Source organism: Rhinolophus sinicus, linkage group LG03, assembly GCF_036562045.2.
Source record: "Rhinolophus sinicus isolate RSC01 linkage group LG03, ASM3656204v1, whole genome shotgun sequence".
NCBI classification, from domain to species: Eukaryota; Metazoa; Chordata; class Mammalia; order Chiroptera; family Rhinolophidae; genus Rhinolophus; species Rhinolophus sinicus.
The window spans coordinates 123,635,407-123,660,878 of NC_133753.1; the positions used below are offsets into that span (position 1 = coordinate 123,635,407).

Here is a 25,472-nt window from a genome sequence, read left to right on the forward strand (position 1 = left end):
AATTTTACACATGTGATTAATTTAAGAATCTTGACATGGGGAGATTTTCCTGAATTTTACAGGTAGATCTAATGTAATCACAAGGATTATAACAAGAAAAAGGCAGGAGGGTCAGAGCTTTGAGAGAGAGTATGCCACTGGCACTGAAAATGGAGGAAAGGGCCACGAGCCAAGGAATGCAGGTGGCCTCTACAAGCAGGAAAAAAGAAAGGAAACGGATTCTCCCCTCTAGTCTCTGGAGGAAGTACAACATTGCTGCTATCTTGATTATGGTCCAGTGAAAACCATTTCAGACTTCTGATCTCTGGGACCGTAACATTAATACACTTGTGTTGTTTTAAACCACTAGGTTTGTGGTAGCTTGTTACAACAGCAATAGGAAAAAATGCCCTATGATCAACCCAATGATCTTTCTCCTTGGAATACATTCGAGTGAAATTTTTTATTGATCTATGTAGTGATCTTAAAATATACCCACAATTTCTTTGACCCTATTCCTTTAAAAGGTGGAGCTTAATTTGTCTCCTGTTGTGTGGACTGGATTTAGTTACTCACTTATAATAAAGAAGAATATGGTAGACGTGATGGTGTATGACCTGTGAGACTATGTCATAAGTGGCTTCCTTCTTGCTCTTTCTCTCTGGGATCACTGGAGGAAGCCAGCTGCCATGTCAGTAAGATAAGCAGCCCTGTGGAGAAGCTCATGGCAAGGAACCGAGGGCTCCTGCCAACAACCAAGACAAAGAGACTATGTAAGTGAGCCATCTTGGCAGTGGACCATCCAGGCTAAGTGAAGCCTTCAGATGACTGTAGTCCTGGCTGAAAGACAGCACCTTCATGAAAGATTCTGAGCCAGACCACCCAAGACATTCCTGAATTTCTGCCTCATAGAAACTCTAAAATAATACATGTTTGTTGTCTAAGCCACTCACATTTGAGGTAATCTGTTACACAATGATGTGTAAGTGGTTTACAAGGAGTCATGTATGAGGGTGTACAGCACAGCAGCGTTTGCGGTAGAAGAGAACAGTGGGAGATGCTACAGAACACTATGCAGTAGAGTCAGCACCACAGACCAGGTGGACATAAGTAACGTGGATCTTAAAAACAGTATTGAGTTTAACAAGGTCAAAAATTGTCAAAATTAAAAATCTAAATTTGGGTACATACCCCTAAGAAGTGAAAGGAGGGACTCAAACAGATATTTGTACACCCATGTTCACAGCAACATTATTCACTATAGCCAAAAGGTGGAAGCAATTGAAGCATCCATTGATGGGTGAAGAGATAAGCAAATATGATACCTACATACAATGGAGTGTTATTCAGCCTTAGAAAGGAAGGCAACTCTGACACATGCTACCACATGGATGAACTGAAGATATTATGTTACATGAAATAAGCCAGTCAAAAAAAGGCAAATACTGTATGACTGCTCTTATTTGAGGCTCTTAGGGATGTCAAATTCATAGACAGGGAGAGTAGGGACCGGAGGGAGGGAAAGAGGGAGGAACTGTTTAATATGTAAAGAGTTTCCGTTGGGAAAGATGAAAAAGTTCGGGATATGGATGGTGGTATATTCACAACAATATGAATGTACTTAATGACATAGAAATATATATATATATATATATATATATATATATATATATATATATATATATATATATAACTAATAGTTAAGATGGTAAATTTTATGTATGTATATTTTACCACAATAAAAAAAGACACACAAAATGATGCCAACTATTTCACAAGAATTAATACACACTTACGAACACATCTGAATGAGTGCCTGTAAGGAAAGTGGGAAGGAGAGAAGGCTTGCCTAATATGGTCTGATTATGTCATGATTTGATTTAAAAAAGAAAAAAAAAAATTTCACAAGACCATATTTATTACATAATGTGAGATGCCACCTACACCAAAAGAATGGTGTACCTTTCCTTCTAACAACTGACCTTACAGAAATCAAGAACCACAGATTATTGACTATTAAAACTAGAAGACCTAGAAATCACTTTATCTAATCTTCTCATTTTACATTCAAGACACTTACCACCTCAAAAGTAATTTACTTTTTATCTGTGATTCCTAGTAGATTTTAGAAGGCACAGTGTTTCAAAGAGCAAACTACCACATTCCTCTAAATTAGAAGGTATTTTAGGTGATACAAATTTTTAAATATCCTCGGAGTAGCCAAAGCAATCAGTGTTTAACTAGCAAACAACATTTGGCACAGTTCTAGTTTCTTAGAGGTTTCCACGTCTTATGTGACTCTCCAACAGCTTTCATTATTCAGTAGGTATTTAGTAGGTACTCAAATACGTAGTGAATATATTTTCTCAAGTATCATTCATCTTTTCTAACTCATAATGCCTTAGCCTATCTTGTGTGCTATATAGTTTCACTCAGACCATAAAAAAAAAAAAAAAAGGAGAAGAGAAAGGTCAGAATAACATAAAAAGAATGGTTAAATGATGTGAAATTAGTAATAGAGAAAAATGGTAAAATAAAAATCCAAAGAGCAATTTATGCATGAAAAGCATCAATAAATAGCTTTGATTCAGTTCATAGGCATACTTATGAATATTTAACTTTTGAATTCCTTAATAGCTCAATTCTGGCCAGATCAATTAGCAATGAATAGTTTCAAAGAACGCTAAAGCCAATATATAAAGTCTTATATTAGGTAGTTCATAGTACAAGGGGAAAGAAATCAACTTTTCTTATTTCAGTTCTTTATTTCTTATTTAGTTCCAAAAGAAAATCTCAAACTAATGCTGTTCTATTTAGAAGTATGCATATGATTAATAAGATGATCTAAAGAAGTGTGTTATGAATGTCATTATGAAAAGGGCTGCCTCTCCATTTGCCTAGCTATCAGGTATTTTACAAAGCATTCTTATATCATAGTTAAAAGCTCATAACCAAATCAAGATTTTTTTTCATATGATGATTCGTCAATGATTTATACTACGCTTTAAATAATTTGTTATATACAATTTTGTATGATATGTAGAGACATAAAATAGTTGAGTTAGAACAAAACAGAGTTAGAAGATTTAAGTTCTTCACATCTTTATATAATACATGACCTTGGATAAAGTCACAACATACCTAATCAGGAATACTTTAACATTTAACAGGAAAATAATACAACACTGAGCTATTTAAAAAGTAAAATGAGATAATTTCTGTAAAAATAAGAATCATAAACTCTCACACACTATTCTAACTGGGGTTCAAAGAATTGAATGATATTAGCTGTTAAATTTCATCTGATATTTTAATGTAACATCTTTAATTTTAACTATAGTTTCTATCACATTTTAAAGAGATCTTAAGGACTACTACTCCTGATATTCACGATAAATAATTCTTAAAGCAGACTATTTTTTTAAAGATTGAACAAAATTGCTTTATCAATGAAAACTTGACAATCTTATTTATTCAAGTCCAATTCCTTACTATCTTGAAAAAAATTACTGAAACAAAATGGTAGGTTCTTTCAAGACTTTCTATTACATAAGCACCACTTAAGAGATAATGTCACTGATCCTGGTGGGCTTTACAAAGCCACTGCCATCCTGTTCAGGGAATAGAAAGGTGTGACAGGCTGGCTACCATAAAAATGCATAAAGATAAGGCATGTAAAACTGTATCAATTAAAAAAACATGTCTTTAGACATTTAAGGAAAAAAATAAGTACAATGAAAATACTTTTTACATCAAGAGTATTCACTAAACTGAAATATATCTAAAAGAAAAGCCATGGCACTTTAAAATATTTGCCTATAGACTTTAATGATCTCTAAAAGTGACTGAAGAGCAACATAAAATTACTTAATAAATACAGATCTTAAATATTAAGCCTATGAAAAATTCATCACTATAATTTTTCAAAGTAATTTACATAATAAAGTGACTCTTGAATAACTTAATGACATAAAGCAACACTAACAAAGGAAAAAGATCCACTGCTTCATACATAATTTATTAAGATTTCCTATAAGATTTATGTTAGGGCAAAGAATTTGAGCATTTCTTTTGAGATGTAGAATCAAAGTGTCCAATGCATTCCACTGTCAAAATATTCACTGTCTGACATTTTTCCTACTTTAAAAATACCAAATAATTCTTCCTCCTTTTCAGGCTGCAGTTATAAACTATGGCTTCTTATAAATGGACTTCTACCACCAGCACTGATGTAAGGTTTCTTATTCCTCTGCAGTTGTCTTTTCAGCCTAACGGGGAGAAAAGCACTGCTGCAGTCATCTGCAAAAGCCACTACTACCACTGCGCCTTGTAACTAACAAAGACGCTGGTATCCTTTTTGCCACCCTATTCACAGGGAGTTCACTCAGATGTTTTGCAAAAGCAAGCACTTCTGCTGACCAAAATTTTACCAATCAACCAAAACCAGCACTCCAGCTCTGCGGTACCTGCCTCCTCCTCTTCCTCTCCACTCCCAAGCAGCCCTTTCCACTAGGCTCACATCAGCCATCAGCAGCAGCTTTGTATCCCCCCTTGGCTACCACTGCATGTGTCCCTGTGGCCAGGGAGGAAAAGAAGCCTTTCAATGGGCTAGCGCTTTTGCTCCTCGCCATGAATATGCTCCATTCTTTGTTGTCCTCTCCCCGTTTCCTTAGATACTGTTATTCCACTCTACTCTGTCAACAGGCATTATAAAAACAAAACCTCCTTCTAGCTTCAAAAATAGCTCTTTCTCACCAGACTCCCCTTAACACTTCTACCCCTCCCCCCTTCTTCCTCTTCTGTCAAAAACCCTGGATCAGAAGCACAGGAAATCCATCTCCTGTGCTGCAGTAGAAAGGGGGGAGGGGGAGGAGACGCCCCTGCCTCCACGCTTGGCAAGTGGCAGTGGACCCTGTGCCAAGGAAAGGCCACCAGTTTCAGACAGTACAAGGAAAAATCGTCTCCCCCTCCCTCTGCATTAAGCCGGGCCATCGTGGCTCCAGCACCTACCCCATTTCCGAGCCCAGCAGCACCTCCATTCCGTCTCCAGTGACACCGAGGCGGGCTGCGCCAATATAGCCACATGTCGGTCACGTGTGCCCACGCCCAGCCAATCGGCGGGTCCCCGACGGGAATGGGGAGCGCCCTGGTCCGCATCCAGCGGATTACACAGCTGCTTCACGCGCTGCTTCCCGACCCGCAGTCGGCACTCCGCACCGCACGCGGCCGCAGGGCCCGGGCCCCGCCCTGCCGCAGAAGCAGCGGAGCCCTAACCAGCAGCCAGCGCTGGAGGGTATGCCCTCCCATCCCGTCCCCAGGCAGCCACCGAAGCTTACGGCAGCTGACTAGCATAATAGGTTGGGCTGGAAGGTCCATAAGGCAGAAAGATTAGCATGAGCTGCTGGAGGTGAGTGGGTGAATAATAAATTACATCTTATTCTCAGGTTTGCGGCATAGAGGAAAAGAGTGTATTAAATGTATTATAACGAATAATTTTATATTACAAACCACTGATTTGTTAGGCAAATCACCTGAACTATGTTTGAATTAAAAATACAGGTACCAGAAAAGCTACGATGGCAGCACAGCCGTCAGGGAGTCAGTCACTCCTCTGGGCGAGTCTTTGCTCCTGCTACTCACTAGCTCTGCGATTTTAGTCACTAACAGGCTCAGTGCTTCGGCTTCCTTTATAAAATAGGAGCAGAAGTATGGAACAGAGGACTTAATATGCATGAAGCAGTATTTAGAGCAGTCCCTGACACAGTAAGTATTGATGGCTACTGCTAATCTGAGACTTATATTTAGTATTTTAAGGCAAATTCTACATTTCATTTAAATCTAACCAAGTAAAGTTTAAATTACTAATTTTTTTATGAGACTGAGGGACAAAATCCAAATTGCTAAGAATTTAAAGTGGATTTAAATTCTGGTTTAAATGGGGGGTGAGAGGTGTGTGTGTGGGGGAGACCAGTTTCCACGATCTATTTCAAATTTAAAAGGATACTTAACTTCAGGTCTTTAAACAAAATATATTTACTATAATCTTTTCTTCATTTTTCATATTAATAGCATGAAAACAAAAAACAAGCTATTAAACAGCTGTGAACAAAAAAAGGGCCACATACTAAGCCTGACAAGCTCAGGGGAGGCCTGCAAGGCGGCAGGCCTTAAAAACTCAGTGACCAAAAGTAACCACATAAGATGGTTTAAACATAAAAATTCCTAAATAAAAGTGGCTCACGGCAGGTCACGTCTCATCCTAGGCCGGCAGTTTCCTTGACGAAGTCAATTCTTACCTTAAGTGAGCCCTAAGTGAGCCCCTCTACGACTTTTTGCATACCTTTCAAAGGTCTTGTACCTTTTCCAGACCCCTTAAGGCACAGCCAAGGGCAGCAGAGCAGGAAACCAGGGAAACACTCATTGTTATCTTGTTCTCCGGCATACCATCTGTCTGCTGTAAATGTCATTAACTATCATCCTGTACCCACCAATGTAAAAGAAGTATGTGTGTCTCTATTTTGCCTTTTTATCCAATCCCAGAGATTCCCCCGCTTTGCTTTCTCCCACCCCCTTAATCTACCACCAATGGATTTCACGTAACCCTCCTTATGTCTCCTCCTTTTATTCTCCTGTATAAGTTGCAAAACTGCCATTCCCCAGAGCATTTTTCTCAATTCATTGAGATTTTGCTTTCTGGCAATTGTCAGTTTGGCTCAAATAAACCATGGGTTTGGATATTTCTTACGAGGACATCTACTTTGGCACCACTGGCAGGATTTCAGAGAAGCCCACCCAGGACCGCCTTGCAGTCCTGGATCTGGTACTAGGTACCAGCAGGGGCCCATGTTGCCCACCAGCTCCCAGCTTTGCACTGAGTGAACTTGGGTGAGTTTTTCTTGGAATTCTGGAACACTCTGTTTTAAGGTAAGAGGTTCTGACTTCATTTGAGCTGTTTTTGTTTGTTTGTTTGTTTTTTAATAAAATCCTTGAGGTGGCACTAAAGGATAAGGATTGAGATAACTCAGGGACAGGAAAAGAAAAAAAAAAGCGTGGATGGCCTTTAATTTTGGCTTTTCAATTGAAATTGCTTACTGAGAGTCTGAACAAAACCTTTTGCTAGATAAATAGATACATGAGATAAGGGGCTCAAATTTCCCTCCAGCTCAAATTTCAAGTTTCCTTAGGTGACTAAAAAGCTGTGTGGAGGTGTGTGCGGGTGCCCCCCAGATGAGCAGGACCCCACGTGGAATTCCATCCCAACTGTAATGAAGTACTTGACTTCTCAAGGGACGTGCACATGAGGGCCGGTGACCCAGGGCTCCCAGTCCTCACGATGTCTGAGGAGATGGGCAGAGAAACCAAGACGTGTAAGAGGACTGAACAGACTAGGGACTGTCGCCTCGACAGTCCCTTGGAGCTCAACCCGTAAGTAGCACACTTCTAACCGCCACACAATATCCCTAGACATTTGTTTAGACGCTGCAGATCTCAAATGAAAACTAAAACTCACATGGGAAATCATGCCCCCAAGCTGACAAGCCCCAGCCGCCATTCATGCTCCTGCAGGTGTACAATCTGCAGGCAGCATTTACCTGTAAGTACTTACAGAAATGGGAAGGTTTAACCAGAAGCAATACCAACTTCAGATGGGCAAAATAGAGCCCATTTTAACACCTAAATTATTTTGGGTTCACAATACAAAAAAAAGCCACCTCTAAAATCAAACTGAATGAATGGGAGGCTTACCACAGTTGGTCAAGAGAAGCCTCTGAAATGGAACACAGAAAAACTTTCTTCTCTCCAGGAAGTTAGTAAGAAAAATTTAGAGACTGTCTCTGAACTAAAGGCAGCTTCCAAAGCTACTCAATGCGAACACCCCACTTTTTCCTCTTCTCCAACTGCCCCGCTGTACCCTTTACTTCATTATCTGATTTACTCTTCTTTTCTACTCCCCCTTTTCTTGTGGATGGAAAACAAGGGTTCTGTGAAAATAACCTCCCAGGATGATGTGAGCATAAATCCCCAACATGGTGGGTAGTCAGCCCCAGGCCGGTACCTTCTTTAGTGAAAAAGGTTTGGAGCCAGCGCTGTCCATTGTCCTTGAGCATCTAGGTTCACACACCCGTGAAATGCCAGAAGTACTACCTCTCGAAGGGATATTAACCCTCAAGAGAGCACACAATCTTGTTAACTATCCTGCAATCCAGTCCTCCCCTTGCTTTCTCTCATCTCCATGTATGTTCCCTCCTTAATCTCAAATGCATGCAAGAAGCTGCAAAACTGTCATTCTCTGGAGCATTTGAGATCTTGCTCCCCGGCACATGTCTTCAGTTGTGCTCAAATAAACTCTTACAGAAATTCTCTCTATGTTTGGACATTTCCTTTGTCAACACAGAATATCTGGAGCAATGTAATTCATTACAAGTTGCTTAAATTACAAAATTAATAGACATACAGCAAAATGCTCATAGATACACATACAACAGATGTTCATGGTGATTATCTTTGGAAGGTAGGATTATGGAATGATTTCTGCTTTTCCTTTGTGCTTTTGGTAATTTTTCTCTTTGTCTTTGTATTATAATGCCTGTCTTTGTATTATAATGCCTGATATATAGCAAATACTCCCTAAATATTTATTGAACAAACAAATGAACTGACCACATATTATTTAGTAGTTATTAGGTTAGTGCAAAAGTAATTGCAGTTTTTGAAATTATTTTTAACCTTTTAAACCGCAATTACTTTTGCACCAACCTAATAGGAAAATTATATACCAAAAGTTTAACTGTATTTAGAAACAATTTCCCTTCATGTCTGAAATAAAGGAAACATGTAAATCAGTATGGTTCTATCTTAAATATCCCTTTTGTCAGGATGACTTAGTTTTACAAAAGGCTTTCAAGATACTCTTACTCAAAGTGTATGATTCACTGAACAGGACTTAATTATTTATATAGTCATTGACTGTGACAAATTCATAATAGATAATTTCTCATAAAGCCTAGAAAAAGCACCCTTTCCTTTCTGGAAAGAAAAAGTACCCTCCAAAAAACAATGAACACATTGTAGTAGTTCCTAAAAATAACTTCTTAGTACCCTAAGAAACAATTCTATGACTCTTGACTCAGACTATGATTCAAGCTATTATTTACTAAACCAGCTTATAGCTGAAATATTTGTCTAGGTTTATTCTACATGTATTGTAGAAATTGATGACTCAAATGAAAAATTTTAAAGAAACTTATGACCATTACACATTCATTAATCACTATGATTCAAATTTAAAAGCAAGCCAATCTAAAACCTTTACATTTTACAGTGTTGCCAACTGAATTATTCAGTTAAGATTTTCAAACCAGTTTCTTCAGAAATTCTGCAAAACTTTGATTTGAATTTTAGTTTTAGAATCTATTTAGCTATTTTAAAAATTATAATTAAAAATATATATAATCAAACTGTATTGGGCCAAATGTGAACACAAAGATCACTGAAGCATTAATTTGTGTTACCAGGTTTGTGTATATCTCAGAATAAAGCTCCTGCTATCCCTATTTAATTAAAAATACTATCATTTACACTATATACAGTATGCATTAAAAATATTTTCTGGTCAAAATTAAAAAAAGAAATAAATTGTATGTGAAGGCTACTGTGAGACGGTACTGACAAACATGCCCCCGATTTCAAACATCTGTGTTCCTTATGATCAGCTGTTTTTAGTAAACGTTCATAAGTAAATGTATAAATATGAACATATACTCCACCTTAAAAAACAAACAAACTTCTGAACCTCCTGCAGCTTAAGAAACCAATAATGACTACATAGTGTTAACAGAATTCTTAATATCTTAAATCTTGTATTCCATTTTAACATAAACGTGTTTGACCTAATTTAAAACTTATGATTTTAAAAACTGACAAGAATAATATAAGCAACAATATTAACTAGTATAAAATGAATTAAAATTAGTGCTCCTTTCATTTGCTTTAATTGACTCTTGTGCTTTGTCAATACTTCTCTTTATTGAAGACCTCAGATAAAAGAATAAAATAGATTTATGACTACAAAGAGACCGACACTTTTTTTTCCTTTAAAAATAGTAATTATGTATTGAAAAACAATGTTAATGTAAATCTAAGTCCTCCAGGTGCTAAGCCATCAAATAACATCAGATTCACTTAGAAACCTTCCAGTCTCTAGAGTTATACTGGGTTATGGTATGATGCAAAAGCTTAAGAGAATAAAATGGGTCAGATTTCCAAGGCCAAATTGGTTGTGAAGATCATCTTTCTAAGCTTTTCTGTATTTTTCATGGAACATGTGAAAAGAGCTGAAATATTGCAATGGCATGGAATTTTAGTTAAGTATAAACTAAGTGGGAGATATACGAGGTGTGATCAATAAATATGGTTAATGTTTAAATTAAAAAAAATTACTACAGTAAAAGACCATTGCCATTAATCCCTCAAAATACTCCTCCTCAAGTCGCACGGTGCCAGATCCGGTGACTAAAGTGGACAAAGACATACCATAATATTTTTATTTGACAGAAATTGCCATACCAGAGGCAATGAGTGACATGGAGCCTTCCCATTGTGATCCACAAATACGGTGAATACTGCTGCCGAGTGCCATCCAACGGAAAGGCAGGGATCTTCAATACAGGAAGCAGTGCGTCAAACCTTAATAACAGTGTGTGACAAGTTTCCACTTGTTCGGTGCAGTCAGTCGGAAGTGAGCTATGGTTGAGAGAAGGTGTGTTTTAAAGTATGTGGTAAATCATTTTCTATCATAACGCTCTGTGCCACATATTGCTTTTGGTACCGTAATTTTTGTCAAATAAAAACATTACGGTATGTCCTCTTCCACCTTATTCACCAGATCTGACACCATGCGACTTCTGGCTCTTCCCCAAAGTCAAAATGATCATGAAAGGTAAACATTTTGATTTGATTCAGGACATCGAGGCAGCCACAACAGCGCAACTAAAGACACTCATGAAAGAGGACTTCCAGAACTGCTTCAGAAAGTGGCAAGAACGATGGGACAAGTGTGTTCAAAGAGAGGGGGATTAATGGCAATGTGTCTTTTACTACAATACATTTAATTTAAACATTCACTGTACTGTTTGATCACACCTCGTATTCAAGTCTTCCACAAGCCAGACTTACTTATCTGTGTGTTCTCTTACCTCCAAAGACAAAAGTTTCTCAAAAGAAGTATTTCTAGCACCAATAATAGAATCTTAATTAGTTTTTCTCCTCTCTAATCAGCAAATATCAAAATAGTTTTTTATACCCCTGCTTAAGAACATTTCATGGCTTTCCAATGCCTGACAATGGAATAGAGATAGTTTGGAGATTAATTATGGAGGCCCTGAATGGCATGTCACTTAGTCTTTCTACACTGAAAGGCATCCTACATGTATTAAGTTTCCAATGGCTGCCATAACAAATTGCTACAATTTAGTGGCTTAAAACAACAAAATTTATTATCTTGCAGTTTTGTAGTTCAGAAATCCAAAATAGGTTTCACTGAAACCTATTTCAAGGTATCTATAGGGCTGCACTCCTTTGTGGAGATTCTAAGGGAGAATCTGTTGTCTTGCCCTTTCAGCTTCTAGAGACCAACTCCATCCCTTGGTTAGAAGCCTCCTTCCTCCAACTTCAAAGCTTGCAAGGGTGGATTGAGTCCTTTTCAATTTGCAGCACTCTGACCTTGCTTCTATCATCATCTTACTCTTTGACTCTCATTCTTCTGCCTCCCTCTTCCACTCTTCAGGTAAAGAAGCTTACATTGACCCACCTCAACAATCCAGGATAATCTCCTTACTTTCAGGTTACCTCAGTAACAACCTTAATTTCATCTGCAGCCTTAATTCCCCCTTGTTACATAATCTAACATATTCACAGGTTCTGGGGATTACGGAATGGACATCCTTAGGGAACCATTATTCTGCCTACCAACCTATATAGCTTTATTTTCAACTACGTCAGAACTTTAACCCTAATAATAATCCAACCAAACTAAACAATTAGTCATTTCTAAAAATCATCTTAAATGTAGAGCTTTCTGCCTTTACTCTACTGTGATCGTAGAGCAAATTAAGCCTGAAATATCACTGGAGGCAAAAATGACAAAACTGAATCCTACTTTGGGCATATCATGAGAAGACAGGGTTCTTTGGAAAAGACAAGGATGTTGGGAAAATGGAAGGCAGCAGGAAAAGAGCAAGACCAAATATGAGATGGATTGAGGAGCTGGGTAGGGCTGCTGAGGACAGGATGCTGTGGACATCACTCATTCACAGGGTCACCAGGAGTCGTAGCTGACTCTACGGCACAATACACACACACAGTAATGTGATATGAGTACAACGTTCCAGCATATGGAAACTGAAGACTTAGGTTTAAAGTTCTGAATCTTTCACTCTGTAGCTCTATGACCCTGGATAGGTCACTTAACTAGTCTAAGACTTGGCTCCTCTTTCATCTGTAAAATGAGAATAACTACCTGGCTTATTTTATAGAGTTGTTGTAAGAATCAAATTTGTCATCATGAACAAACTTTATAAACTGTGAAATAGTTTTTAAAAAGTAAAGGATTATTCATGCCTCTACTGGTCCAAATCAAGGTTCAGCTTAAACATACATTTCCATGAAGTAATCTACCATCCCACCAAGAATCAATTCACCATCTTCTTCCCTCCATTCTTCCCACCTCTTTTAGGCACAAACACATTTTGCACCTCTCTGTGTACATCTACTTCCCCATTCTTCACTATAAGAATATTGAGGAAAGAATCACACCTGATTTTATCTTATATGCTTCATGGTATGCACATAATATTTATTAAATATTTTGTACATAATATTTATTAAATATTAGTTTAAGGGATAACTTAAAACAAGTCTCCAAAGGGTATCCAATGCAGATGCCCTCATGAAATAATAGTACAGTAAATGGTGACTAATGAATGCAGAGGAAATGGAATGCTTAAATAAAATAAAAAATGCTTAAATAAAAACCCTGGGCGCTGTAGGTAAAAAATAAATAAATACAAAAATAAAAAAGTGATACAACCTTGGGACTAAGTTTCTGAGGTTAGGTAGCTGCACAGTAGAATCATTTTATGAGCTTAGGAATTTTTGAAAGACCATTAAGTCAGAATCTCTGAGGATGAGGCCCAGGCATTGGTAAGTGCTGCCAGGACTGAGAAGCACCAAGCACCATTCTACCTCCATGTAATATATGATGGGGAAAGGACAGTCTCTTCAATAAATGGTGCTGGGAAAACTGGACAGCCACATGCAAATGAATGAAACTGGACTCTGATCTTACACTATATACGAAAATCAACTCAAAATAAATCAAAGACCTAAATTTAAGACTTGAAACTGTAAAACCCCTAGAAGAAAAACATAGTGAGCAGGCTCCCTGTCATTGTTCTTGGCAATGATATTTTGGATTTGACACCAAAAACAAAGGCAACAAAAGCAAAAATAAACAAGAGTGACTACATCAAGCCAAATAGCTTCTGCAGAGCAAAAGAAACCATTAACAAAATGAAAAGGCAACCTACTGAATGGGAGAAAATATTTGTAAATCATATCTGCTAAGGGGTCAATATAGCCATAATATATAAAGAGCTCACATAGAAAAAAAATCAGATTAAAAAAATGAGCAGAGGAACTGAACAGACATTTTCCCAAAGACATTCAAATAGCCAACAGGTTCATGTAAAGATGCTTAACATCACCATCACCAAGAAAATACTAATCAAAACCACAATGTCACTTCAGACCCGTTATCATCATAAAGACAAGGGATAACAAGTGTGGGGACAATGTGGAGGAAAGGGAACCCTTGTGAACTGTTAGGATGTAATTTGGTGCAGCAACTATGGAAAACAGTACGGAGGTTCCTCCAGAAATTAACGATAGAACTACCATATGGTCTAATTATCCCACTTCTGGGTATGTATTTCCAAAGGAAATGAAAACGGACTATGGAAGGGATACCTGACTCCGATGCTCACTGCAGCCTTATTCATGATAGCCACGAGAGGAAAGGAAATCCTGTCATTTGCAATAACATGTATGGACCTTAAGGGTATTAATGTAAGTGAAATAAGCCAAGTAGACAAAGACAAATACAGTACGATATCACTTATAAATGTGGGATCTAAATAAAAAGTCAACTTACAGAAACAAAAACTATCACAGAAGATAATTATGATACACAATTATATAATTCATTTAAATTAACCAAAAATGTAGATTATATGCTTAATATGATTCCAACTAGCTTGTCTCTTTTAAAAAGAGTGAATTACATACGTGCAGAGAAGACCAATGATAACCAAAATATCGAGTGTCCCTGGGTGTGGGATTACAGAAATTTAACTTTTGCTGAATTTTATAAAATTTCCACAACCTAACACATATATTTCTGATTATTTTTTCCAAAAGTTAAGCACTTCTAAGTTGGACACAATCTAAAATCCCAACAGTTGAAGGAGAGAGAAATTAACATTTATTTCTGATCTAACCTATGGCCAGAGGCAAATTCAGATTTTATGGGAACCAGGAGTACAGAAATTGTGGGAGACTCATGCTTAAGGAAAACACAAATTAAATCAAAGTTGCTAGGGCTGCTGCAAAAGGATCTAGGAAGGGCCCATGCAATTAGGTACATTAAATTTCGTTAGTTTCACGATAAACCTCTTTCTAAATTAGTAGCAGACAGTAGGCAAATATGTATGATCTCATCTAACCCTAATAAAACTTCTATAGAGATTAAAAAGATTATTATTCACACAGACAACGAGGCTCAAAGCAATTTTACAACCCACCCAGCCACACAACAGTGAAGTAAGAGGCAGTCGGATTTCTACGCTGGTGTGGATCCCCCTGCCTCCCCCTGCAGGTCTCACCAGCACTTCCCTGTACTGTTAGATCGAGGTTATGTTATCTCCCAGAGCAGCTTGTCGCTCTTCAGAGCCTCATGCCTTAAAATTTACTTGTTCGTTTATCATCCTGATGATTCTGCTGCACTGGGCTCCGCAGTAGATGCTCAATAAATATTTACTGAATCAAAGCATTTTTAATCATCAGAACGAGTGGAAAACAAGAAAACTCAAACAGCTTTGAAAACGTCTAATTGGAATCCACAATAAATACCCTTTGGCCATAAATTTTTATCAGTGAATAACCATAGATTTCTCTGGAACATACCGTCAACAAAAATTTCTTTAAATGCAGGAGATATTTTGATGTCAGTTTAGTTAAATAATGAAAGAGAAACAGAATTTGGGGTTGTGGCAAATACAAGGTAATGCTTGGTAGTGGGCATTATCAGTAAAGGCAAAAGAAATCAGAAAAAGTATGAAAGACTCAATAATGGCTATTCTGAGTTAACTCTACTGCCCTTGTGATGTTCAATATGTAAAATATGTATTAGGTTAAATATGCTCTGGTGTAACTCTAGTGAATATACTACATTACAGAGTAAAAAGGACTTGGCAGATGTAACTAAGGTTATTTATTAGCTGATTTTAAAATAGGGCGATTACCCTGCGTGGGCCCAGTGTAATCAAAGGAGCCCTTAGAAGCTCCAAACCGTTCCCTGGCTTCCCATGAAACTAGCATCAATCTCCTTACCTTGGTTCACAAGACCGCATACTCCAGCTCCTGCTCCCACTCCCACACTTCTCCTCTGCCTCCCCTCCCTTGTCTCTCTTATGTCTATTCACTGCCTTTCCTTCAGCCTCAAAAACTGCTCCCAAATCTTCAAATGACTGCTCCACCATATCGTTGGGGGCTTGGCGTACACGTCAAATCTTCAGAGCCCTTCCGTGATCACTTTAGCAACACTGGAACCATCCTTAAACTTTCCGTCACATCATGCTTGCTCTATGCTAGAATCATTTAAGATCTGAAAGGCTCTATCTATGTATCTAGCCATTTAATTTGCTGTCTCCATCTTCACCGTTCCCCAAACTGGAATATAAATTCTATGGGGACAGGAACCTAGATTTGTGTGCATTGCTGTTTCCTTCACACCTGGAACAGGCTTGGTGTATAGTAAGCATTCAATACATTTTGTTGAATGCATGAATGCAGATGGTATAAAGATGAATAAGACATCAACTTAAATGCAATCTAGTAGAGGACCTAAATATTTACAACAAAAGTTTCAATACAAGGAAACGTATGTCAAAGGATGAGAGATTAGATCATTTCCAGCTATATAACCAAGAAAATTTCAGAGAGAAAGTAGCAACAGAATTAGCCTTGAGAGACATTCAGGAATTTTTCAGGGTAGAGATTTCCATTTTGTCTGTTAGGTTAAAAAATTTAGACTTCGTCTTACGACAATGCAAAACAAAGTTGCTTCAAATAAGGAAGGATTAGAGCAAGATGCACAAAAATTAACAAAATGAGTTTCTAGCTCCTGCTCAAGAGGAGAAATAATCAGAAATAATAAGCATACTACTACTAAATTATAGTTAAATTTAATGGCTACTTTTTCAATTGGAAAATATGATGGCAGGAAAAAACATTTAATTTTATACTCCATAAGAAATTTAATTTTGTTTTATTTGGTGTTATTTTGGCAACTTTGACAACATAGTTATTTATTAATATTATGCTGTCAATAAAATACCAAAACAACCTTTGACAACCATTTTACCCAATTAATAAAATATTCAAATATTTGTGTCTAAGTAAAGTAAAGGATATATATTTTTTTCTCTAAATACTTAACATGCCCTAATCTGGTGAAGTTTCAGTTTTAGGGCATAAAATATTTTAAATTCCACTTCCCCTGCGGGGGAAAATTCTGATTACTTTTTAAAAACTAAATGTTTAAAGCAAGATTTTATGCTAGCTTGTGTATTTTTTAAGTATGATCTTGTTTAATATTTTAAACTTTGATCTTTACTGAAAACCTAAAACAGCGATAAAAATTGCTTCCAAAGGTACAATTTGCAGTACAACTTTATAAAACCTATTAATAAAAAATGACATTTTAACACTAAAGACGTGTGACACAAAGTCACCAAAACAGCACCAAATATTTACAGTATCACTGAGAATTTTAGAAAGAGGAGCACAGAGAATTAATTTTTTTTTTAAACCGTCTTTCTCCCAGGAAAAGATTAAAAATTACCATCATTTAACATATATAATATCATAAAATACTCAGATTAATGAATCATTTATCAAGTTATAACACACAAAATTAGCCCTTGAAATACATCAGAACTGATGAGGAAAAGCCCAATTTTAATTGATGCTCAAGACAAAATTTGGTGTACATCAAAGAATAAATATACAACCTAATAATGACACTTTATTTATTAGAACCTTAAACCAAATCCTTGTGTCAAGACTTATTCTCACCCCAATATCCACAAATTCTTACCTTGAATGAAAAGATAATCACTTTTTCAACACTATATACCAATTGCAGGTAATATCGCCTAATTCTATACCATTTTCTTTCTTTTTGAATGTCTTCCCTCCCTGTTGCTTTATGATGAATTTTAAACATACAATGCAAAATATAGACTATAAAATTATTTCACTTCTGGATATCTGAATATAAATGCTTGCTATTATAGTTTAAATAATCCGAAGTTGTTATTAAGTAAAAGGAAAAATAATCTACCTAGCACACTAGACTATGTCAATCAAATCAGAAACCTCTGGGTCAACTTGGATTACCCCCCAATAGTACCTAATATATAGATTCCTTTTAGAATTAGGAGAAGAGTCACCCTAATGAAAGAGTTCAAAATGAATACTTAATATTATGTTCTAAGAGGGAATACAGGTGGTTTTTAAAACTAAAACTTCATATTTATCTGTAAGACTTTTCAAAATTTTCTTTGCCAAGTCCTTCAAGATTGGGTAGAATTATTTGAAGTGTCACATAGCTTTTATAGAAGGAAAAAATAGCATTTTTCAAGAACTAGACTAAATTTCATTTCACATTCAAGTACCTTACTCAACAGATCAATAAGCATTTTGATCCCAAACTACTCTGTACCTAACAGAATATAATAAAGGCATTTTCTTAATCTTTTCCCAAAGAAGGTCTGCTATTTACCTTAAACAAATCACTCCGATGCAGTGGTAAGACACCTTGGCTGGCTTTATCAACCGTTTGTTATACAGTTTATATAAAATCTTATTTGCCTGGAAGCTAGGAGGGTTGATTTCTCCCCACCCACCTCCACTTCTTCTGAAATACTGTTTTATCTAACACTATTCTGCTATTAAGAACATTATGCTGCTTGAAATGTTTTTTAAAATACTCAAGAAACTTAACAGTGGTTTCCTCTGAGGAGTAGCAGAATTCAGTGGCACCTTTTTAGTGTCTAAAATTTTAACAGAGATCAGTACTACTTTTACATTAACAACAACAAAACCAGCACTAAGCTATACGTAACAAAAAGTCATCCCTAATTGCCAGCTTCTAGAAAGATCCTTCAAAATTAGTATTTTTCACCTTTCATAGCTTTCCATCGGTGACAAAAGTCCCAGCTCGTTGGCACCACACGTAAGGTCTTTCACGATCTGAGCCGTCCTTGCTCCCCAGCTTTACCCATGGCCCCCGCCTACTCCAGCTACACTCCAACCACCGGGACTCCTGTGCACTCACCACCCACTTACGGTGCTCACCGTTTTGTCTCCTGCAGGATTCTCACTCCACGTGCTCCCCTAGCTAAAGTGGACACGTTTCAGGACTCAGTTTAGACGACATCTCCCACAAGCCTGCATGAAGGCCTCTTACCTCCCGCCTGAATAAAACGCCTCCAGAGGCCCCAGCTATCTCACTCACCGCACACTTGGGTTCCTTACTTAGTGATCTTCCTCATGTCTCACTAAGCTCCTTGAGGACAAGACTCCTGTCTTGTGTGTCATCACTGTTTTCTCAGCGGCCGGTATCCTGCCTGGTCCCAAGTAGTTACTCAAATGTCTGTGGAATAAACTCTCTCTCACATGTCAAGATCTAACTCTGTGCAGCTACCTCAAACTATCCCAAGTAGTCCGATGCCTTTCCCTCTATGCTCCTGGAGAATTTAAGTCCATTATCAGCTCAACTTACATCTGTTTCTCCCCACAGACTGTGAGCTTCTGAGCGAGGAGCTCTGCCTTCATCTTCCTAACTATACAAGCACTGTCCTAGGTATCTAGTAGAAATTAAGTATTTGCTGAGTGAATGAAGTGAATATTCCTTAAAAAGGGGGGGGGGGAAATCAAGTGTAGGATATCCTGCTCACTTCTTATTTATGTTTCCACTTAATATGAAGAGACCATAAAGCTCTAAAAACATTTTGTGCTTATTTTAGCATTAGGGAGAGGGAGCCATTAAAAGACTCAACTATTCCTCAGCTAGTTTCTTGTCCTCTAACTTCCTGAAACTCCGCTCTCTTTTTCATCCAAATTCTATTCTCACTTCTAACAATTACTCCCCTGCCCCCACTAGCATCCTATTAGCAGCTCGGGAGCAGGGAAGTCCCACTTGAACAGAGGTGGTGGTGGTGGTAAGGTCTGGAGAGAAACTCTTACTCCAGGGCAACAAGGAGAGGTGGATGGTTTCCGACACCTGAAATTGAAAAGACGAATATATTTTTCCCTAGAAACAGTGTTATTCAATGTTACATATGGTAGTTACATGAGTTAATACTGCTCATGGATTAAGTGGTCTGTGGCAGGGCTGGGGACATAACCAATAAGTCAACACTACTCGTGTTCCTAAGGGACGATACCAGATGTTTGCATTTTTGAACGGCTATATATTCCTCTTTTCTTATTTCCCCCTCCTACAATAGAAAACCTGAATTTCACAACAGGTTTGACATAGTCTTTAACATATTTAATATAACAAAACATAAACTTAAGTAAATCACATAATCAAACAGTGTATTTTAATACTTCTGTGTTCAAATACAAGAGACTAGTGTATCTATAAATTAATCAACTACCTCCCCTACAACTTCAAGTTCTTCAGTGAATATCCTCTTAGTTGCACTTTGATGACACCACTTTCTTTTCAACTTTCTCCAGGGGACACTTTCCCCCTCTCACATCCCTGAACGTTAGGCCAGATGGGAGTGGTGGGACGCTGAAGGCATCGGGAGAAGACCAGGATGCACTCCTTGCATACAGTCACTGTTTCCAAAGCAAATTTCCTCCTCTTTTAAACACGCAGGCTCTTCGGGCACTGCTGTATCCAGCTATGCAACTACTACTGTCGCCAACACTCTTCCATCCTCACCAGTCGTCACTCTCAGTGACAGTCTGTGGGTTACTCATCTAACACCCTGGTGTCTTTGTTTCTTAACTCCTTCACCTCCAAATACCCGCTCCCATGATCACACTCACAGCCCGGTCATCACCAATAACTGTACCAACTCCAAAATCTGAATCAAAATCTCAATTACTAAAGCTCCAGTCTCAAGTGTATCTCCTATTCCTCTAGTTCATGCTACTACTAAAAGCAACATTCTTTTACCTCATTGAGTTCTTTACTCGCATCATGTTTCACTATCCATTATTTTCATCTTTATTTTTCTCCTTACACCCAACAATAACCACTCCCACTCGATAACTCAAACCCTTCATTCCTCTCTCCTCCTATTACATTTACCTGGAAAAACCCCAAGTCGGTTGAACTGAAGTATTCCACTTTCACACACATGCATCAGAGCCACTTATTCAGAAAGGGGGGAAATCAGATAATAGGACTGGCTGGTTTCACTTTAAACTTACAAGTATAAACATGAAAGGATATTTAACACTGCCTGGCAGGACTACTGTCTTTCCTAGAAAGTGCACTTTGCCAGTCTCCAAGTTGACTTCTTCATACCGTTTTTCTCACTTCAAACTTGTAACACACCCATTTTCTTACCTGTGACATTCTCAGCTGAAGACTTACTTCATCCCATGTGAGAGAAATACCCTCATATTTCCCTACCACACATACACTGCTTTCCTTCTATTAAAATGGAAAAAGCACTGCTCCCCGTGACTCACTTGGACAATGGAGTCTAACTGCTCTTGTCTTTTCAAGAGTACCCCCTCTCTCCTGTATAATCAGTCACTTTCTCCTTTTCTACTGGATCATTTCCATGAATACAGAAACAGACTCTAGTATCACTCATCTTTACAAATCTCCCCCACCCCACGCACATACACAATAGATATGACCCCATTTCTCTGTTCTACTCACAGCAAAACTTCTTGATCTAGTTCATTTCCTGTCTCTATTTTCTCACCTCTAATTCACTCTTTAACCCACCCTAATCCTAAACAATTTCTTGAAGCTCAACTGTCAAGGTCACCAATACCACCTTGTGGTCAAATTCCATTGCCCTCATCTCAGTACAACCTCTTAATATTTGAACAAGTTGATCACTCTCTTCTATCTGAAATAGACATCTTCCCTTGGTCTCCATGACATATTCTCCTGGTTTTCCTCCTCCCTCTAATTTCCTTGAATGGTTCTGTCTCTTCACTAGTCTTCTAAGAGCTGGAGTGCCTCAGGGCTAGTTCTAGGACTGCTTTCTCTCTTTATCGTTTTTCTCACCTAGTCTTAAGGCTTTAAACATCATTTATATGATGCTAAATCTCGTATTTATATTTCCATCCTAACCCTCTCTTCTAAATATCCAACTAGCTATCTGATATTTCACATAAATGTCTGTCTGAGACGTTTAAAACCAGACACTTGACCCATAAATCTCCCTGTCCCCTCCTGACCAGACTTGAATCTTTCAAATTATTACTCCTCCAAAGATCATCCTCAAGCATAACATATAGGCAATTTTTTTCTCAGTTTAATCATATAGGAGTAGCAGCCTTATTCTTTCATACTATTCCAGCAGCATAAGTATGCCAGAACCTTAAATTTCTGATTACAGTCAGAATTCACTATTTTGTAAATGAAAGATATTCACCCATATTCACTCAGATTTCTGAATGCACTTGGACTCAATAGCTAGGTTAAAGTAGTAGTAATATCTATAGACGAGGTAGCCAAGATTTCACCAACATGTTAAAGCTAGAGAGTGTATCCTACAATTTCTAAGAGGAAGCTACATTCCAAATTTACGTGAGTTTTCTTCTCATCAGACATCAAACATGATAAAAAATAAATCACTACAAAAAGCTTCACAATCAAACAACCATTTTTCTGAACAGTGCATAAATAATAGAATGGTGTGTAGCATTCTGAAAGCCTTAGGCTTCTTTTGCATAAATTCACCTTGAGATCACCACAAACATCAAATATAAGAATGCTGATCCAATCCTTATTTCTTTTTTTTTCTTTCATTGATTTTACTGAATTCTTTATGTACAAAAGCAATACATTCTTATGACAAGCCAAGAATAACGGAGCCATGTAAAAGTTAATAATCTTTCCATGCTTCTAATCCCACCATCCTGAGATAACCAATATTAACAGTTTTATAAGTCTCCTCCTACAGTTTTGTTTAGATTTATGCATACATGTAAGTAAATACATTATAGATACATAAGTTTATGGCATACAGGTTACAGGGTTTTTCTTTAACAAAACTACTGTAATCATTACTCAGCAGATTACATTATTTCATTTGATAATATTATGGAGTTCCTTATAGATGTAATGTAATCTTTTTTTTTTTAAATTTATTGGGGTGACAATTGTTAGTAAAATTACGTAGATTTCCAATCTTTATTTCAATTTTGGGGGGACATGGTTGGGAAGTACCGCAACACCTTCCAAGAAAACCCCCAATGATCTTTCTATTTCTGTGTTCCAGTCTTTCCCATGCTGAATAGAGCTGACCTGTGTGACCGACAAGGTATCGCAGGAGTGTGACTTCTGAGGCTTGGTCAAAAAGACACTGTAGCTCCCACCTTGGCCTCCGAGATTGCTTACTCTGGAGCCAGCCACCGTACAGTGAGGAGATTCAAGTGACCCTATGCAAAGGCCAATGTGGAGCCCAGACCAGCACCAACTTGCCAGTCAAACGAGTGAGTGAGTGACCTTGCCAGCAGATCCTTCACCCCAGTCAAGTCAGCAAACGCTGCTCACGTACACAGACAACAAGTAAAATATACAGGTTCTCTCACCTTACTATAAGCCACAATGAATGAAATTCCTCACAACCACCTCCTGTGTGGCTAGCACATGAGCTACCTTAGCTAGACCTTTCCAAATGACCTTCAACCATGGGATCATTTTTGTTAAAATACAAACCAGGAGGATTTCCACATTGAACTAATCTCTTCCAGCAACCAATTTGTAATTTTTAAAGTAAAAAACTGTTCTGGAACTTGAATAAGAGTATCGCTATGATTTTAAATTCTTAAGTATGTCAGTTCCAGAATGCTGATTTTTGATGAAACCCAAATTAGACTCTACTATAATAGTATATGGATTTGCTCTCCTAAAGAACATTCACAGACACGTTTGCAAAGTTTTGAGTTTCTGTGAACTACAGTTTGAAAGGCTAAACAAGAAAACAGTCACAGTGACAGCCTCTGTGGAAGGCATGTGGGGCTGAGGGACAGGGGTAGGAGATTTTCATTTCAAACGCTCTTATAACTTTTGAAATGTGTACTACATGCATGTAATGTCTGCCCAAAGATATAAGACTTTTAAGTCTCTTTTCCTAACAAAGCTGCATTTTTTAAAATGTTTAAAATGAGAGAGACCTAAAACAACTTTAGTACTTATTCAAAACTGTGAGAATCAGTAAAGAAAAAAACCCTCACCAAAACGGAATCGGGAGACCAGAAGGGCGAGCTCTTGACGTCAATTACAGGTGAGGTCAATTACAAGAAGTATGGTCAATTACAGACCCCAAACCAAGAATCATCAACAAGAAAGCATCTTCAAGATAGGGCCCAACAGGAAAAGATGTACATTGCATCTCTAACAAAAATCCGAATACCCCAGCAACTCAGCCAATGAGAAACCTTCATTTCTCTGAACTCTTGCTTTTCTCCAGTGGACTTACGTTCCAAACAACCCCTCTAACTTTCTCCTCCTTTTTCTCCATAAGACACTCCTTTCTTTTATTGTTGGAACTGCCTATGGCTTTTGCCTTAGCGTGCTTGTCCCGAATTGCAATTTTTTGCTGTTCCTGAATAAACCCATTTTTGCTGGCAAAATAACTGTTTTATTTTTTAGGTCAACAAAACCATGCTCATTACTTTTTTTGGTCTACCAAGTAAGACATTATTTCAGTATCTTATTATCAATGCCTGCATTTAAGTTTGAGGCCAAGAAGCAAGTTCCGTGTTACAACTCTGGAAACAAAGACGTTATGACAAGAAACAATCTGGCTTCAACAACATGAAAGTGGACTATGATTTAAAAAATCTTGTATGTCCATCATCTTTAGGGAAGTTATCTGAGATAAATGCTCCCTATATCATTTCAGAAAAATATCTGAAAAAAAGCATAGCTAAAACATAATAAGTCCTAATTTTGTGGGCATAAAAGCTAAATGACAAGAAGGCTTTAAGTGATATGTCCTATCTAGTTAAGGCAGAGCCAAAGACTTGAATCAAGGTTTCATTTTCCATTAAACCAAAGTCAACTATTTCTGATTTAGAAATTTAAATATATTTATCTTCAGCAGAGAGATGTCTTCCTATACCAGTGGTTGGGCCTTAATTTTACCAAATACAGACAAGTACAATGAGGATACGTATGCCAGGTATGAAAAAAAATGTGTGTAAAATACCCTAATTAAATTAAATGTTGAGTACAGGTAGCATAATAAAACCAGAAGCCTCCATTACTAGGTTTATAGAGGGTCTTCAGGAACTTCATTATGAACCAATTAATAGCCACATAAAAGATTTAATTTGCAAGTGAGTAACACTGAGATAGATTAGAAACAGAAAATATTTTTTAAACTTTTAAAAAAAAATTTATTTAAGTGTGTTTTTCCAGGACGCATCAACTCCCAAGTCAAGTAGTTATTTCAATCCAGTTATGGAGGGCACAGCTCACAGTGGCCCATCGGGGTATCGAACCAGCAACCTTGTTGTTAAGAGCACCACGCTCTAACCAACTGAGCTAACTGGCCTCCCCAGAAACATAATTTTTTAAAATAACACTCAATAATTTCTTTTTTAGGCATATAAAGCATTATACTAAATACTGGTGAGAGAAGAGGACAAGAACTCTTTCTCCCATTCAGCTATACTTTTTGATTCCATTTAACATCTTGGCAAGAAAACTGTCATGGTTCAAGTCAAGTACTCAAGGTCCTAATAGTATTTAATTCACAGGCTGTTATCTGAATTGAGAAGCAAACCTTTTGTCAAAGGCCTAATTCTACACTAAATCAAGAATCTTATTAATCCAATATAAACTAATAACAAACAAATCATAGCATCTGGCAACTCATCATAAAATATTAAGTTGTAGAAAAACAAAATCCTACCAATATGTACTTCCAAAAGAAAGT

The 25,472-nt window shown here is 37.5% G+C and overlaps 1 protein-coding gene and 1 long non-coding RNA gene across 20 annotated transcripts in view; one reads left to right on the plus strand and one right to left on the minus strand.

Moving 5' to 3' along the window:
• APC (APC regulator of WNT signaling pathway) overlaps nucleotides 1-25,472 on the minus strand; it is a 241,039-nt gene that overhangs the window by 87,379 nt on the left and 128,188 nt on the right. For 2 of the 19 annotated variants that reach the window (XM_074328603.1, XM_074328600.1), the window contains exon 1: nucleotides 4,990-5,161. The exons of 14 other annotated variants lie outside the window; for them this stretch is intronic. In XM_074328603.1, the coding sequence (XP_074184704.1) occupies nucleotides 4,990-5,136 (147 nt within the window). In that variant the 5' untranslated portion in view covers nucleotides 5,137-5,161. Of the gene's footprint in view, nucleotides 1-4,989; nucleotides 5,162-18,835; nucleotides 18,855-25,472 lie in introns of those variants that run through there. 3 more of the 19 variants (XM_019727782.2, XM_019727778.2, XM_019727780.2) reach the window with 2 other exon arrangements.
• On the plus strand, nucleotides 5,278-24,252 carry LOC141570677 (uncharacterized). The gene is made up of 3 exons (XR_012494976.1): nucleotides 5,278-5,386; nucleotides 7,164-7,404; nucleotides 22,806-24,252. It is a non-coding gene; the product is annotated as an uncharacterized LOC141570677 (long non-coding RNA).